General features: G+C 36.5%; 3 protein-coding genes across 3 annotated transcripts; all 3 read right to left on the bottom strand.

Moving 5' to 3' along the window:
- Positions 1-212: 212 nt before the first annotated feature.
- On the bottom strand, positions 213-1,403 carry LOC124553433 (LWamide neuropeptides-like). The gene has a single exon (XM_047127295.1). It carries the CDS (start codon positions 1,401-1,403, stop codon positions 213-215), a length of 1,191 nt encoding a protein of 396 aa, XP_046983251.1.
- Positions 1,404-3,313: 1,910 nt separating this feature from the next.
- LOC124553435 (translation initiation factor IF-2-like) lies at positions 3,314-4,618 on the bottom strand. The gene has a single exon (XM_047127297.1). It carries the CDS (start codon positions 4,616-4,618, stop codon positions 3,314-3,316), a length of 1,305 nt encoding a protein of 434 aa, XP_046983253.1.
- A 9,267-nt stretch (positions 4,619-13,885) lies between these two features.
- LOC124553436 lies at positions 13,886-14,533 on the bottom strand. The gene has a single exon (XM_047127298.1). The coding sequence runs from the start codon at positions 14,531-14,533 to the stop codon at positions 13,886-13,888; it is 648 nt and encodes a 215-aa protein (XP_046983254.1).
- Between the last annotated feature and the right edge of the window lie 3,580 nt (positions 14,534-18,113).

Raw genomic sequence — 18,113 nt, forward strand, 5'->3', positions numbered from 1 at the left:
ATTTGCGTTTTTCCCATATTTGCGTTTTTCCCATATTTGCGTTTTTTCCATAACTGCGTTTATCCCATATTTGCGTTTATCCCATATTTGCGTTTATCCCATATTTGCGTTTATCCAATATTTGCGTTTATCCCATATTGGCGTTTATCCCATATTGGCGTTTATCCCATATTTGCGTTTATCCCATATTTGCGTTTATCCCATATTTGCGTTTATCCCATATTTGCATTTTTCCCATATTTGCAACATTCCCGTGTTTGCGTTTTTCCCGTATTTGCGTTTTTCCTGTATTTGCGTTTTTCCCGTATTTGCGTTTTTCCCCATATTTGCCTTTTACCCCATATTTGCGTTTTACCCCATATTTGCGTTTTTTCCCATATTTGCGTTGTTCCCCATATTTGACTTTTTCCCAAATTTGCATTTTTCCCATATTTGCGTTTTTCCCATATTTGTGTGTTTCCCATATTTGCGTTATTACCATATTTGCGTTTTTCCCATTTTTGCGTTTTTCCCATTTTTGCGTTTTTCAAATTTTTGCGTTTTTCCCATTTTTGCGTTTTTCCCATTTTTGCGTTTTTCCCATTTTTGCGTTTTTCCCATTTTTGCGTTTGTCCCATATTTGCGTTTTTCCCATATTTGCGTTTTTCCCATATTTGCGTTTTTCCCGTATTTGCTTTTTTCTCATATTTGCATTTTTCCCATATTTGCGTTATTCCCATATTTGCGTTTTTCCCATATTTGCGTTTTTCCCATATTTGCTTTTTTTCCCATATTTGCTTTTTTTCCCATATTTGCGTTTTTCCCATATTTGCTTTTTTTCCCATATTTGCGTTTTTCCCATATTTGCATTTTTCCCATATTTGCGTTTGTCCCATATCTGCATTTTTCCCATATTTGCGTTTGTCCCATATCTGCATTTTTCCCATATTTGCGTTTTTTCCCATATTACTGTTTTCCCCATATTTGCGATTTTCCCATATTTGCGTTTTTCCCATATTTGCGTGTTTCCCATATTTGCGTGTTTCCCATATTTGCGTGTTTCCCATATTTGCGTGTTTCCCATATTTGCGTGTTTCCCATATTTGCGTTTTTCCCATATTTGCGTTTTTCCCATATTTGCGTTTTCCCCATATTTGCGTTTTTCCCATATTTGCGTTTTCCCCATATTTGCGTTTTCCCCATATTTGCGTATTCCCCATATTTGCGTTTTCCCCATATTTGTGTGTTTCCCATATTTGTGTGTTTCCCATATTTGCGTTTTTCCCATATTTGCGTTTTTCCCATATTTGCGTTTTTCCCATATTTGCGTTTTTCCCATATTTGCGTTTTTCCCATATTTGCGTTTTTCCCATATTTGCGTTTTTCCCATATTTGCGTTTTTCCCATATTTGCGTTTTTCCCATATTTTCGTTTTTCCCATATTTGCGTTTTTCCCATTACTCATAAACCCATGCTACCAACCGATTCCTTCTTTTACTCAAATTGTGCCCCCAAATTTTTCTTCTCCCTTATTTACTTTTGTCCCATATTTACGTTTGTCCCACAATTACGTTTGTCCCATATTTACATATGTCCCATATTTGCGTTTGTCCCATATTTGCGTTTGTCCCATATTTGCGTTTTTCCCATATTTGCGTTTTTCCCATATTTGCGTTTTTCCCATATTTGCGTTTTTCCCATATTTGCGTTTTTCCCATATTTGCGTTTTTCCCATATTTGCGTTTTTCCCATATTTGCGTTTTTCCCATATTTGCGTTTTTCCCAAATTTGCTTTGTTCCCCATATTTGCGTTTTTCCCATATTTGCGTTTTTCCCATATTTGCGTTTTTCCCATATTTGCGTTTTTCCCATATTTGCGTTTTTCCCATATTTGCGTTTTTCCCATATTTGCGTTTTTCCCATATTTGCGTTTTTCCCATATTTGCGTTTTTCCCATATTTGCGTTTTTCACATATTTGCGTTTTTCCCATATTTGCGTTTGTCCCATATCTGCATATTTCCTATATTTGCGTTTTTTCCCATATTTGTGTTTTCCCCATATTTGCGTGTTTCCCATATTTGCGTGTTTCCCATATTTGCGTGTTTCCGATATTTGCGTGTTTCCCATGTTGGCGTTTTTCCCATATTGGCGTTTTTCCCATATTGGCGTTTTTCCCATATTAGCGTTTTTCCCATATTAGCGTTTTTCCCATATTTGCGTTTTCCCCATATTTGCGTTTTCCCCATATTTGCGTTTTCCCCATATTTGCGTTTTCCCCATATTTGCGTTTTCCCCATATTTGCGTGTTTCCTATATTTGCGTGTTTCCCATATTTGCGTGTTTCCCATATTTGCGTGTTTCCCATATTTGCGTGTTTCCCATATTTGCGTGTTTCCCATATTTGCGTGTTTCCCACATTTGCGTTTTTCCCATATTTGCGTTTTTCCCATATTTGCGTTTTTCCCATATTTGCGTTTTTCCCATATTTGCGGTTTTCCCATATTTGCGGATTTTCCCATATTTGCGTTTTTCCCATATTTGCGTTTTTCCCATATTTGCGTCTTTCCCATATTTGCGTTTTTCCCATATTTGCGTTTTTCTCATATTTGCGTTTTTCCCATATTTGCGTTTTTCCCATATTTGCGGTTTTCCCATATTTTCTTTTTCCCATATTTGCGTTTTTCCCATTACTCATAAACCCATGCTACCAACCGATTCCTTCTTTTACTCAAATTTATCTTCTCCCATATTTACTTTTCACCCATATTTACGTTTGTCCCACAATTACGTTTGTCCCATATTTACGTATGTCGCATTTTTGCGTGTGTCCCATATTTGCGTTTGTCCCATATTTGCGTTTGTCCCATATTTACGTTTTTCCCATATTTGCGTTTTTCCCATTTTAGCGTTTGTCCCATTTTTGCGTTTTTCCCATTTTTGCGTTTTTCCCATATTTGCGTTTTTCCCATATTTAAGTTTTTCCCATATTTGCTTTTTTCTCATATTTGCATTTTTCCCATATTTGCGTTATTCCCATATTTACGTTTTTCCCATATTTACGTTTTTCCCATATTTACGTTTTCCCCATATTTGCGTTTTTCCCATATTTTCGTTTTTCCCATATTTTCGTTTTTCCCATACTTTCGTTTTTCCCATATTTTCGTTTTTCCCATATTTTCGTTTTTCCCATATTTGCGTTTTTCCCATTACTCATAAACCCATGCTACCAACCGATTCCTTCTTTTACTCAAATTGTGCCCCCAAATTTTTCTTCTCCCATATTTACTTTTGTCCCATATTTACGTTTGTCCCACAATTACGTTTGTCCCACAATTACGTTTGTCCCACAATTACGTTTGTCCCATATTTACGTATGTCGCATATTTGCGTTTGTCCCATATTTGCATTTTTCCCATATTTGTGTTTTTCCCATATTTGCGTTTCTCCCATATTTGCGTTTTTCCCATATTTGCGTTTTTCACATATTTGCGTTTTTCCCATATTTGCGTTTTTCCCATATTTGCGTTTTTCCCATATTTGCGTTTTTCCCATATATGCGTTTTTCCCATATTTGCGTTTTTCCCATATTTGCGTTTTTCCTATATTTGCGTGTGTCTCATATCTGCGTTTGTCCCATATCTGCGTTTGTCCCATATCTGCGTTTTTCCCATATCTGCGTTCTTCCCATACCTGAATTTTTCCCATCTCTGCGTTTTTCCCATCTCTGTGTTTGTCCCATATCTGCGTTTTTCCCATATCTGCGTTTTTCCGATATCTGCATTTTTCCCATATTTGCGTTTTTCCCATATTTGCGTTTTTCCCATATTTGCGTTTTTCCCATAATTGAGTTTTTCCCATATTTGAGTTTTTCCCATATTTTCGTTTTTCCCCATATTTGCGTTTTTCCCCATATTTGCGTTTTTCCCCATATTTGCGTTTTTCCCCATATTTGCGTTTTTCCCCATATTTGCGTTTTTCCCCATATTTCCGTCTTTCCCCATATTTGCGTCTTTCCCCATATTTGCGTTTTCCCCATATTTGCGTTTTTCCCATATTTGCGTTTTTCCCATATTTGCGTTTTTCCAATATTTGCGTTTGTCCCATATTTGCGTTTGTCCCATATTTGCGTTTGTCCCATATTTGCGGTTGTCCCATATTTGCGTTTGTCCCATATTTGCGTTTGTCCCATATTTGCGTTTGTCCCATATTTGCGTTTGTCCCATATTTGCGTTTGTCCCATATTTGCGTTTGTCCCATATTTGCGTTTTTCCCATATTTGCGTTTTTCCCATATTTGCGTTTTTCCCATATTTGCGTTTTTCCCATATTTGCGTTTTTTCCATATTTGCGTTTTTCTCATATTTGCGTTTTTCCCATATTTGCGTTTTTCCCATATTTGCGTTTTTCCCATATTTTCGTTTTTCCCATATTTTCGTTTTTCCCATATTTGCGTTTTTCCCATATTTGCGTTTTTCCCATATTTGCGTTTTCCCCATATTTGCGTTTTCCCCATATTTGCGTTTTCCCCATATTTGCGTTTTTCCCATATTTGCGTTTTTCCCATAGTTGCGTTTTTCCAATATTTGCGTTTTTCCCATATTTTCGTTTTTCCCAAATTTGCGTTTTTCCCATTACTCATAAACCCATGCTACCAACCGATTCCTTCTTTTACTCAAATTGAGCCCCCAAATTTTTCTTCTCCCATATTTACTTTCGTCCCATATTTACGTTTGTCCCACAATTACGTTTGTCCCATATTTACGTATGTCGCATATTTGCGTTTGTCCCATACTTGCGTTTTTCCCATATTTGCGTTTTTCTCATATTTGCGTTTGTCCCATATTTGCGTTTGTCCCATATTTGCGTTTGTCCCATATTTACGTTTTTCCCATATTTGCGTTTTTCCCATTTTAGCGTTTGTCCCATATTTGCGTTTTTCCCATTTTTGCGTTTTTCCCATATTTGCGTTTTTCCCATATTTGCGTTTTTCCCATATTTACGTTTTTCCCATATTTGCTTTTTTCTCATATTTGCGTTTTTCCCATATTCTCGTTTTTCCCGTATTTTCGTTATTCCCATATTTTCGTTTTTCCCATATTTTCGTTTTTCCCATATTTTCGTTTTTCCCATATTTTCGTTTTTCCCATATTTGCGTTTTTCCCATTACTCATAAACCCATGCTAGCAACCGATTCCTTCTTTTCCTCAAATTGTGCCCCCAAATTTTTCTTCTCCCATATTTACTTTTGTCCCTAATTTACGTTTGTCCCACAATTACGTTTGTCCCATATTTACGTATGTCGCATATTTGCGTTTGTCCCATATTTGCGTTTTTCCCATATTTGCGTTTGTCCCATATTTGCGTTTGTCCCATATCTGCGTTTTTCCCATATCTGCGTTTTTCCCATACCTGAATTTTTCCCATATCTGCGTTTTTCCCATCTCTGTGTTTGTCCCATATCTGCGTTTTTCCCATATCTGCGTTTTTCCGATATCTGCATTTTTCCCATATTTGCGTTTTTCCCATATTTGCGTTTTTCCCATATTTGCGTTTTTCCCATATTTGAGTTTTTCCCATATTTGCGATTTTCCCCATATTTGCGTTTTTCCCATATTTGCGTTTTTCCCATATTTTCGTTTTTCCCATATTTGCGTTTTTCCCATTACTTATAAACCCATGCTACCAACCGATTCCTTCTATTACTCAAATTGTGCCCCCAAATTTGTCTTCTCCCATATTTACTTTTGTCCGATATTTACGTTTGTCCCACAATTACGTTTGTCCCATATTTACGTATGTCGCATATTTGTGTTTGTCCCATATTTGCGTTTTTCCCATATTTGCGTTTTTCCATTTTTGCGTTTTTCCCATATTTGCGTTTTTCCCATATTTGCGTTTTTCCCATATTTGCGTTTTTCCCATATTTGCGTTATTCCCATATTTGCGTTTTTCCCATATTTGCGTTTGTCCCATATTTGCGTTTGTCCCATATTTGCGTTTGTCCGATATTTGCGTTTGTCCCATATTTGCATTTGTCCCATATTTGCGTTTGTCCCATATTTGCGTTTGTCCCATATTTGCGTTTTCCCCATATTTGCGTTTTTCCCATATTTGCGTTTTCCCCATATTAGCGTTTTCCCCATATTAGCGTTTTCCCCATATTAGCGTTTTCCCCAAATTAGCGTTTTCCCCATATTTGCGTTTTCCCCATATTTGCGTTTATCCCATATTTGCGTTTATCCCATATTTGCGTTTTTCCCATATTTGCGTTTTTCCCATATTTGCGTTTTTCCCATATTTGCGTTTTTCCCATATTTGCGTTTTTCCCATATTTGCGTTTTTCCCATATTTGCGTTTTTCCCATTACTCATAAACCCATGCTACCAACCGATTCCTTCTTTTACTCAAATTGTGCCCCCAAATTTTTCTTCTCCCATATTTACTTTTGTCCCATATTTACATTTGTCCCACAATTACGTTTGTCCCATATTTACGTATGTCGCATATTTGCGTTTGTCACATATTTGCGTTTTTCCCATATTTGCGTTTGTCCCATATTTGCGTTTGTCCCATATTTGCGTTTGTCCCATATTTGCGTTTTTCCCATATTTGCGTTTTTCCCATATTTGCGTTTTTCCCATATTTGCGTTTTTCCCATATTTGCGTTTTTCCCATATTTGCGTTTTTCCCATTACTCATAAACCCATGCTACCAACCGATTCCTTCTTTTACTCAAATTGTGCCCCCAAATTTTTCTTCTCCCATATTTACTTTTGTCCCATATTTACATTTGTCCCACAATTACGTTTGTCCCATATTTACGTATGTCGCATATTTGCGTTTGTCACATATTTGCGTTTTTCCCATATTTGCGTTTGTCCCATATTTGCGTTTGTCCCATATTTGCGTTTGTCCCATATTTGCGTTTTTCCCATATTTGCGGATTTTCCCATATTTGCGTTTTTCCCATATTTGCGTTTTTCCCATATTTGCGTTTTTCCCATATTTGCGTTTTTCCCATATTTGCGTTTTTCCCATATTTTCTTTTTCCCATATTTTCTTTTTCCCATATTTTCTTTTTCCCATATTTTCTTTTCCCATATTTTCTTTTTCCCATATTTTCTTTTTCCCATATTTGCGTTTTTCCCATTACTCATAAACCCATGCTACCAACCGATTCCTTCTTATACTCAAATTTATCTTCTCCCATATTTACTTTTCACCCATATTTACGTTTGTCCCACAATTACGTTTGTCCCATATTTACGTATGTCGCATTTTTGCGTTTGTCCCATATTTGCGTTTGTCCCATATTTGCGTTTGTCCCATATTTACGTTTTTCCCATATTTGCGTTTTTCCCATTTTAGCGTTTGTCCCATATTTGCGTTTTTCCCATTTTTGCGTTTTTCCCATATTTGCGTTTTTCCCATATTTACGTTTTTCCCATATTTGCTTTTTTCTCATATTTGCATTTTTCCCATATTTGCGTTATTCCCATATTTACGTTTTTCCCATATTTACGTTTTCCCCATATTTGCGTTTTTCCCATATTTGCGTTTTTCCCATATTTGCGTTTTTCCCATATTTGCGTTTTTCCCATATTAGCGTTTTTCCCATATTTGCGTTTTTCCCATATTTGCGTTTTTCCCATATTTGCGTTTTTCCCATATTTGCGTTATTCCCATATTTGCGTTTTTCCCATATTTGCGTTTTTCCCATATTTGCGTTTCTCCCATATTTGCGTTTTTCCCATGTTTGCGTTTTTCCCATATTAGCGTTTTTCCCATATTTGCGTTTTTCCCATATTTGCGTTTTTCCCATATTTACGTTTTTCCCATATTTGCTTTTTTCTCATATTTGCGTTTTTCCCATATTCTCGTTTTTCCCGTATTTTCGTTATTCCCATATTTTCGTTTTTCCCATATTTTCGTTTTTCCCATATTTTCGTTTTTCCCATATTTTCGTTTTTCCCATATTTGCGTTTTTCCCATTACTCATAAACCCATGCTACCAACCGATTCCTTCTTTTCCTCAAATTGTGCCCCCAAATTTTTCTTCTCCCATATTTACTTTTGTCCCTAATTTACGTTTGTCCCACAATTACGTTTGTCCCATATTTACGTATGTCGCATATTTGCGTTTGTCCCATATTTGCGTTTTTCCCATATTTGCGTTTGTCCCATATTTGCGTTTGTCCCATATCTGCGTTTTTCCCATATCTGCGTTTTTCCCATACCTGAATTTTTCCCATATCTGCGTTTTTCCCATCTCTGTGTTTGTCCCATATCTGCGTTTTTCCCATATCTGCGTTTTTCCGATATCTGCATTTTTCCCATATTTGCGTTTTTCCCATATTTGCGTTTTTCCCATATTTGCGTTTTTCCCATATTTGAGTTTTTCCCATATTTGCGATTTTCCCCATATTTGCGTTTTTCCCATATTTGCGTTTTTCCCATATTTTCGTTTTTCCCATATTTGCGTTTTTCCCATTACTTATAAACCCATGCTACCAACCGATTCCTTCTATTACTCAAATTGTGCCCCCAAATTTGTCTTCTCCCATATTTACTTTTGTCCGATATTTACGTTTGTCCCACAATTACGTTTGTCCCATATTTACGTATGTCGCATATTTGTGTTTGTCCCATATTTGCGTTTTTCCCATATTTGCGTTTTTCCATTTTTGCGTTTTTCCCATATTTGCGTTTTTCCCATATTTGCGTTTTTCCCATATTTGCGTTTTTCCCATATTTGCGTTATTCCCATATTTGCGTTTTTCCCATATTTGCGTTTGTCCCATATTTGCGTTTGTCCCATATTTGCGTTTGTCCGATATTTGCGTTTGTCCCATATTTGCATTTGTCCAATATTTGCGTTTGTCCCATATTTGCGTTTGTCCCATATTTGCGTTTTCCCCATATTTGCGTTTTTCCCATATTTGCGTTTTCCCCATATTAGCGTTTTCCCCATATTAGCGTTTTCCCCATATTAGCGTTTTCCCCAAATTAGCGTTTTCCCCATATTTGCGTTTTCCCCATATTTGCGTTTATCCCATATTTGCGTTTATCCCATATTTGCGTTTTTCCCATATTTGCGTTTTTCCCATATTTGCGTTTTTCCCATATTTGCGTTTTTCACATATTTGCGTTTTTCCCATATTTGCGTTTTTCCCATATTTGCGTTTTTCCCATTACTCATAAACCCATGCTACCAACCGATTCCTTCTTTTACTCAAATTGTGCCCCCAAATTTTTCTTCTCCCATATTTACTTTTGTCCCATATTTACATTTGTCCCACAATTACGTTTGTCCCATATTTACGTATGTCGCATATTTGCGTTTGTCACATATTTGCGTTTTTCCCATATTTGCGTTTGTCCCATATTTGCGTTTGTCCCATATTTGCGTTTGTCCCATATTTGCGTTTTTCCCATATTTGCGTTTTTCCCATATTTGCGTTTTTCCCATATTTGCGTTTTTCCCATATTTGCGTTTTTCCTATATTTGCGTTTTTCCTATATTTGCGTTTGTCTCATATCTGTGTTTGTCCCATATCTGCGTTTGTCCCATATCTGCGTTTTTCCCATACCTGAATTTTTCCCATCTCTGCGTTTTTCCCATCTCTGTGTTTGTCCCATACCTGCGTTTTTCCCATATCTGCGTTTTTCCGATATTTGCGTTTTTCCCATATTTGCGTTTTTCCCATATTTGCGTTTTTCCCATATTTGCGGTTTTCCCATATTTGCGGATTTTCCCATATTTGCGTTTTTCCCATATTTGCGTTTTTCCCATATTTGCGTTTTTCCCATATTTGCGTTTTTCCCATATTTGCGTTTTTCCCATATTTTCTTTTTCCCATATTTTCTTTTTCCCATATTTTCTTTTTCCCATATTTTCTTTTCCCATATTTTCTTTTTCCCATATTTTCTTTTTCCCATATTTGCGTTTTTCCCATTACTCATAAACCCATGCTACCAACCGTTTCCTTCTTTTACTCAAATTTATCTTCTCCCATATTTACTTTTCACCCATATTTACGTTTGTCCCACAATTACGTTTGTCCCATATTTACGTATGTCGCATTTTTGCGTTTGTCCCATATTTGCGTTTGTCCCATATTTGCGTTTGTCCCATATTTACGTTTTTCCCATATTTGCGTTTTTCCCATTTTAGCGTTTGTCCCATATTTGCGTTTTTCCCATTTTTGCGTTTTTCCCATATTTGCGTTTTTCCCATATTTACGTTTTTCCCATATTTGCTTTTTTCTCATATTTGCATTTTTCCCATATTTGCGTTATTCCCATATTTACGTTTTTCCCATATTTACGTTTTCCCCATATTTGCGTTTTTCCCATATTTGCGTTTTTCCCATATTTGCGTTTTTCCCATATTTGCGTTTTTCCCATATTAGCGTTTTTCCCATATTTGCGTTTTTCCCATATTTGCGTTTTTCCCATATTTGCGTTTTTCCCATATTTGCGTTATTCCCATATTTGCGTTTTTCCCATATTTGCGTTTTTCCCATATTTGCGTTTCTCCCATATTTGCGTTTTTCCCATATTTGCGTTTTTCCCATATTAGCGTTTTTCCCATATTAGCGTTTTTCCCATATTTGCTTTTTTTCCCATATTTGCTTTTTTTCCCATATTTGCTTTTTTTCCCATATTTGCGTTTTTCCCATATTTGCGTTTGTCCCATATCTGCGTTTTTCCCCGTATTTGCGTTTTTCCCATATTTGCGTTTTTCCCATATTTGCGTTTTTCCCATATTTGCGTTTTTCCCATATTTGCGTTTTCCCCATATTTGCGTTTTCCCCATATTTTCGTTTTTCCCATATTTTCGTTTTTCCCATATTTTCGTTTTTCCCATATTTTCGTTTTTCCCATATTTTCGTTTTTCCCATATTTTCGTTTTTCCCATATTTGCGTTTTTCCCATTACTCATAAACCCATGCTACCAACCGATTCCTTCTTTTACTCAAATTGTGCCCCCAAATTTTTCTTCTCCCATATTTACTTTTGTCCCATATTTACGTTTGTCCCACAATTACGTTTGTCCCACAATTACGTTTGTCCCACAATTACGTTTGTCCCATATTTACGTATGTCGCATATTTGCGTTTGTCCCATATTTGCATTTTTCCCATATTTGTGTTTTTCCCATATTTGCGTTTTTCCCATATTTGCGTTTTTCCCATATTTGCGTTTTTCCCATATTTGCGTTTTTCCCATATTTGCGTTTTTCCCATATTTGCGTTTTTCCCATATTTGCGTTTTTCCCATATATGCGTTTTTCCCATATTTGCGTTTTTCCCATATTTGCGTTTTTCCTATATTTGCGTGTGTCTCATATCTGCGTTTGTCCCATATCTGCGTTTGTCCCATATCTGCGTTTTTCCCATATCTGCGTTCTTCCCATACCTGAATTTTTCCCATCTCTGCGTTTTTCCCATCTCTGTGTTTGTCCCATATCTGCGTTTTTCCCATATCTGCGTTTTTCCGATATCTGCATTTTTCCCATATTTGCGTTTTTCCCATATTTGCGTTTTTCCCATATTTGCGTTTTTCCTATATTTGAGTTTTTCCCATATTTGAGTTTTTCCCATATTTTCGTTTTTGCCCATATTTGCGTTTTTCCCCATATTTGCGTTTTTCCCCATATTTGCGTTTTTCCCCATATTTGCGTTTTTCCCCATATTTGCGTTTTTCCCCATATTTCCGTCTTTCCCCATATTTGCGTCTTTCCCCATATTTGCGTTTTCCCCATATTTGCGTTTTTCCCATATTTGCGTTTTTCCTATATTTGCGTTTTTCCCATATTTGCGTTTTTCCCATATTTGCGTTTGTCCCATATTTGCGTTTGTCCCATATTTGCGTTTGTCCCATATTTGCGTTTGTCCCATATTTGCGTTTGTCCCATATTTGCGTTTGTCCCATATTTGCGTTTGTCTCATATTTGCGTTTGTCCCATATTTGCGTTTGTCCCATATTTGCGTTTGTCCCATATTTGCGTTTGTCCCATATTTGCGTTTTTCCCATATTTGCGTTTTTCCCATATTTGCGTTTTTCCCATTTTTGCGTTTTTCCCATATTTGCGTTTTTTCCATATTTGCGTTTTTCCCATATTTGCGTTTTTCCCATATTTGCGTTTTTCCCATATTTTCGTTTTTCCCATATTTTCGTTTTTCCCATATTTGCGTTTTTCCCATATTTGCGTTTTTCCCATATTTGCGTTTTCCCCATATTTGCGTTTTCCCCATATTTGCGTTTTCCCCATATTTGCGTTTTTCCCATATTTGCGTTTTTCCCATAGTTGCGTTTTTCCAATATTTGCGTTTTTCCCATATTTTCGTTTTTCCCAAATTTGCGTTTTTCCCATTACTCATAAACCCATGCTACCAACCGATTCCTTCTTTTACTCAAATTGTGCCCCCAAATTTTTCTTCTCCCATATTTACTTTTGTCCCATATTTACGTTTGTCCCACAATTACGTTTGTCCCATATTTACGAATGTCGCATATTTGCGTTTGTTCCATACTTGCGTTTTTCCCATATTTGCGTTTTTCCCATATTTGCGTTTGTCCCATATTTGCGTTTGTCCCATATTTGCGTTTGTCCCATATTTACGTTTTTCCCATATTTCCGTTTTTCCCATTTTAGCGTTTGTCCCATATTTGCGTTTTTCCCATTTTTGCGTTTTTCCCATATTTGCGTTTTTCCCATATTTGCGTTTTTCCCATATTTGCGTTTTTCCCATATTTGCGTTTTTCCCATTACTCATAAACCCATGCTACCAACCGATTCCTTCTTTTACTCAAATTGTGCCCCCAAATTTTTGTTCTCCCATATTTACTTTTGTCCCATATTTACGTTTGTCCCACAATTACGTTTGTCCCATATTTACGTATGTCGCATATTTGCGTTTGTCACATATTTGCGTTTTTCCCATATTTGCGTTTGTCCCATATTTGCGTTTGTCCCATATTTGCGTTTATCCCATATTTGCGTTTTTCCCATATTTGCGTTTTTCCCATATTTGCGTTTTCCCATATTTGCGTTTTTCCCATATTTGCGTTTTTCCTATATTTGCGTTTTTCCTATATTTGCGTTTGTCTCATATCTGTGTTTGTCCCATATCTGCGTTTGTCCCATATCTGCGTTTTTCCCATATCTGCGTTTTTCCCATACCTGAATTTTTCCCATCTCTGCGTTTTTCCCATCTCTGTGTTTGTCCCATACCTGCGTTTTTCCCATATCTGCGTTTTTCCGATATTTGCGTTTTTCCCATATTTGCGTTTTTCCCATATTTGCGTTTTTCCCATATTTGCGGTTTTCCCATATTTGCGGATTTTCCCATATTTGCGTTTTTCCCATATTTGCGTTTTTCCCATATTTGCGTTTTTCCCATATTTGCGTTTTTCCCATATTTCCGTTTTTCCCATATTTTCTTTTTCCCATATTTTCTTTTTCCCATATTTTCTTTTTCCCATATTTTCTTTTCCCATATTTTCTTTTTCCCATATTTTCTTTTTCCCATATTTGCGTTTTTCCCATTACTCATAAACCCATGCTACCAACCGATTCCTTCTTTTACTCAAATTTATCTTCTCCCATATTTACTTTTCACCCATATTTACGTTTGTCCCACAATTACGTTTGTCCCATATTTACGTATGTCGCATTTTTGCGTTTGTCCCATATTTGCGTTTGTCCCATATTTGCGTTTGTCCCATATTTACGTTTTTCCCATATTTGCGTTTTTCCCATTTTAGCGTTTGTCCCATATTTGCGTTTTTCCCATTTTTGCGTTTTTCCCATATTTGCGTTTTTCCCATATTTACGTTTTTCCCATATTTGCTTTTTTCTCATATTTGCATTTTTCCCATATTTGCGTTATTCCCATATTTACGTTTTTCCCATATTTACGTTTTTCCCATATTTACGTTTTCCCCATATTTGCGTTTTTCCCATATTTGCGTTTTTCCCATATTTGCGTTTTTCCCATATTTGCGTTTTTCCCATATTAGCGTTTTTCCCATATTTGCGTTTTTCCCATATTTGCGTTTTTCCCATATTTGCGTTTTTCCCATATTTGCGTTTTTCCCATATTTGCGTTATTCCCATATTTGCGTTTTTCCCATATTTGCGTTTTTCCCATATTTGCGTTTCTCCCATATTTGCGTTTTTCCCATATTTGCGTTTTTCCCATATTAGCGTTTTTCCCATATTAGCGTTTTTCCCATATTTGCTTTTTTTCCCATATTTGCTTTTTTTCCCATATTTGCTTTTTTTCCCATATTTGCGTTTTTCCCATATTTGCGTTTTTCCCATATTTGCGTTTGTCCCATATCTGCGTTTTTCCCCGTATTTGCGTTTTTCCCATATTTGCGTTTTTCCCATATTTGCGTTTTTCCCATATTTGCGTTTTTCCCATATTTGCGTTTTCCCCATATTTGCGTTTTCCCCATATTTTCGTTTTTCCCATATTTTCGTTTTTCCCATATTTTCGTTTTTCCCATATTTTCGTTTTTCCCATATTTTCGTTTTTCCCATATTTGCGTTTTTCCCATTACTCATAAACCCATGCTACCAACCGATTCCTTCTTTTACTCAAATTGTGCCCCCAAATTTTTCTTCTCCCATATTTACTTTTGTCCCATATTTACGTTTGTCCCACAATTACGTATGTCCCACAATTACGTTTGTCCCACAATTACGTTTGTCCCATATTTACGTATGTCGCATATTTGCGTTTGTCCCATATTTGCATTTTTCCCATATTTGTGTTTTTCCCATATTTGCGTTTTTCCCATATTTGCGTTTTTCCCATATTTGCGTTTTTCCCATATTTGCGTTTTTCCCATATTTGCGTTTTTCCCATATTTGCGTTTTTCCCATATTTGCGTTTTTCCCATATATGCGTTTTTCCCATATTTGCGTTTTTCCCATATTTGCGTTTTTCCTATATTTGCGTGTGTCTCATATCTGCGTTTGTCCCATATCTGCGTTTGTCCCATATCTGCGTTTTTCCCATATCTGCGTTCTTCCCATACCTGAATTTTTCCCATCTCTGCGTTTTTCCCATCTCTGTGTTTGTCCCATATCTGCGTTTTTCCCATATCTGCGTTTTTCCGATATCTGCATTTTTCCCATATTTGCGTTTTTCCCATATTTGCGTTTTTCCCATATTTGCGTTTTTCCCATATTTGAGTTTTTCCCATATTTGAGTTTTTCCCATATTTTCGTTTTTGCCCATATTTGCGTTTTTCCCCATATTTGCGTTTTTCCCCATATTTGCGTTTTTCCCCATATTTGCGTTTTTCCCCATATTTGCGTTTTTCCCCATATTTCCGTCTTTCCCCATATTTGCGTCTTTCCCCATATTTGCGTTTTCCCCATATTTGCGTTTTTCCCATATTTGCGTTTTTCCTATATTTGCGTTTTTCCCATATTTGCGTTTTTCCCATATTTGCGTTTGTCCCATATTTGCGTTTGTCCCATATTTGCGTTTGTCCCATATTTGCGTTTGTCCCATATTTGCGTTTGTCCCATATTTGCGTTTGTCCCATATTTGCGTTTGTCCCATATTTGCGTTTGTCCCATATTTGCGTTTGTCTCATATTTGCGTTTGTCCCATATTTGCGTTTGTCCCATATTTGCGTTTGTCCCATATTTGCGTTTTTCCCATATTTGCGTTTTTCCCATATTTGCGTTTTTCCCATATTTGCGTTTTTCCCATATTTGCGTTTTTTCCATATTTGCGTTTTTCCCATATTTGCGTTTTTCCCATATTTGCGTTTTTCCCATATTTGCGTTTTTCCCATATTTTCGTTTTTCCCATATTTTCGTTTTTCCCATATTTGCGTTTTTCCCATATTTGCGTTTTTCCCATATTTGCGTTTTCCCCATATTTGCGTTTTCCCCATATTTGCGTTTTCCCCATATTTGCGTTTTCCCCATATTTGCGTTTTTCCCATATTTGCGTTTTTCCCATAGTTGCGTTTTTCCAATATTTGCGTTTTTCCCATATTTTCGTTTTTCCAAAATTTGCGTTTTTCCCATTACTCATAAACCCATGCTACCAACCGATTCCTTCTTTTACTCAAATTGTGCCCCCAAATTTTTCTTCTCCCATATTTACTTTAGTCCCATATTTACGTTTGTCCCACAATTACGTTTGTCCCATATTTACGTATGTCGCATATTTGCGTTTGTCCCATACTTGCGTTTTTCCCATATTTGCGTTTTTCCCATATTTGCGTTTGTCCCATATTTGCGTTTGTCCCATATTTGCGTTTGTCCCATATTTACGTTTTTCCCATATTTGCGTTTTTCCCATTTTAGCGTTTGTCCCATATTTGCGTTATTCCCATTTTTGCGTTTTTCCCATATTTGCGTTTTTCCCATATTTGCGTTTTTCCCATATTTACGTTTTTCCCATATTTGCTTTTTTCTCATATTTGCATTTTTCCCATATTTGCGTTATTCCCATATTTACGTTTTTCCCATATTTACGTTTTCCCCATATTTGCGTTTTTCCCATACTTGCGTTTTTCCCATATTTGCGTTTTTCCCATATTTGCGTTTTTCCCATATTTGCGTTTTTCCCATATTTGCGTTTTTCCCATATTTGCGTTTTTCCCATATTTGCGTTTTTCCCATATTTGCGTTTTTCCCATATTTGCGTTTTTCCCATATTTGCGTTTTTCCCATATTTGCGTTTTTCCCATATTTGCGTTTCTCCCATATTTGCGTTTTTCCCATATTAGCGTTTTTCCCATATTTGCTTTTTTTCCCATATTTGCTTTTTTTCCCATATTTGCTTTTTTTCCCATGTTTGCTTTTTTTCCCATATTTGCTTTTTTCGCATATTTGCGTTTTCCCCATATTTGCGTTTTCCCCATATTTGCGTTTTCCCCATATTTGCGTTTTTCCCCTATTTGCGTTTTTCCCATATTTGCGTTTTTCCCATATTTGCGTTTTTCCCATATTTGCGTTTTTCCCATATTTGCGTTTTTCCCATATTTGCGTTTTTCCCATATTTGCGTTTTTCCCATATTCTCGTTTTTCCCATATTTTCGTTATTCCCATATTTTCGTTTTTCCCATATTTTCGTTTTTCCCATATTTTCGTTTTTCCCATATTTTCGTTTTTCCCATATTTGCGTTTTTCCCATTACTCATAAACCCATGCTACCAACCGATTCCTTCTTTTACTCAAATTGTGCCCCCAAATTTTTCTTCTCCCATATTTACTTTTGTCCCATATTTACGTTTGTCCCACAATTACGTTTGTCCCATATTTACGTATGTCGCATATTTGCGTTTGTCCCATATTTGCGTTTTTCCCATATTTGCGTTTGTCCCATATCTGCGTTTGTCCCATATCTGCGTTTTTCCCTAATCTGCGTTTTTCCCATACCTGAATTTTTCCCATCTCTGCGTTTTTCCCATCTCTGTGTTTGTCCCATATCTGCGTTTTTCCCATATCTGCGTTTTTCCAATATCTGCATTTTTCCCATATTTGCGTTTTTCCCATATTTGCGTTTTTCCCATTATTGCGTTTTTCCCATATTTGAGTTTTTCCCATATTTGCGATTTTCCCCATATTTGCGTTTTTCCCCATATTTGCGTTTTTCCGCATATTTGCGTTTTTCCCCATATTTCCGTCTTTCCCCATATTTGCGTCTTTCCCCATATTTGCGTCTTTCCCCATATTTGCGTTTTCCCCATATTTGCGTTTTCCCCATATTTCCGTTTTCCCCATGTTTCCGTTTTTCCCATATTTGCGTTTTTCCCATATTTGCGTTTTTCCCATATTTGCGTTTGTCCCATATTTGCGTTTGTCCCATATTTGCGTTTGTCCCATATTTGCGTTTTTTCCCATATTTGCGTTTTTTCCCATATTTGCGTTTGTCCCATATTTGCGTTTGTCCCATATTTGCGTTTGTCCCATATTTGCGTCTGTCCCATATTTGCGTTTGTCACATATTTGCGTTTGTCCCATATTTGCGTTTGGCCCATATTTGCGTTTGTCCCATATTTGCGTTTTTCCCATATTTGCGTTTTTCCCATATTTGCGTTTTTCCCATATTTGCGCTTTTCCCATATTTGCGTTTTTCCCATATTTGCGT

Source organism: Schistocerca americana, chromosome 11 (assembly GCF_021461395.2).
Source record: "Schistocerca americana isolate TAMUIC-IGC-003095 chromosome 11, iqSchAmer2.1, whole genome shotgun sequence".
Classification (NCBI taxonomy): Eukaryota; Metazoa; Arthropoda; class Insecta; order Orthoptera; family Acrididae; genus Schistocerca; species Schistocerca americana.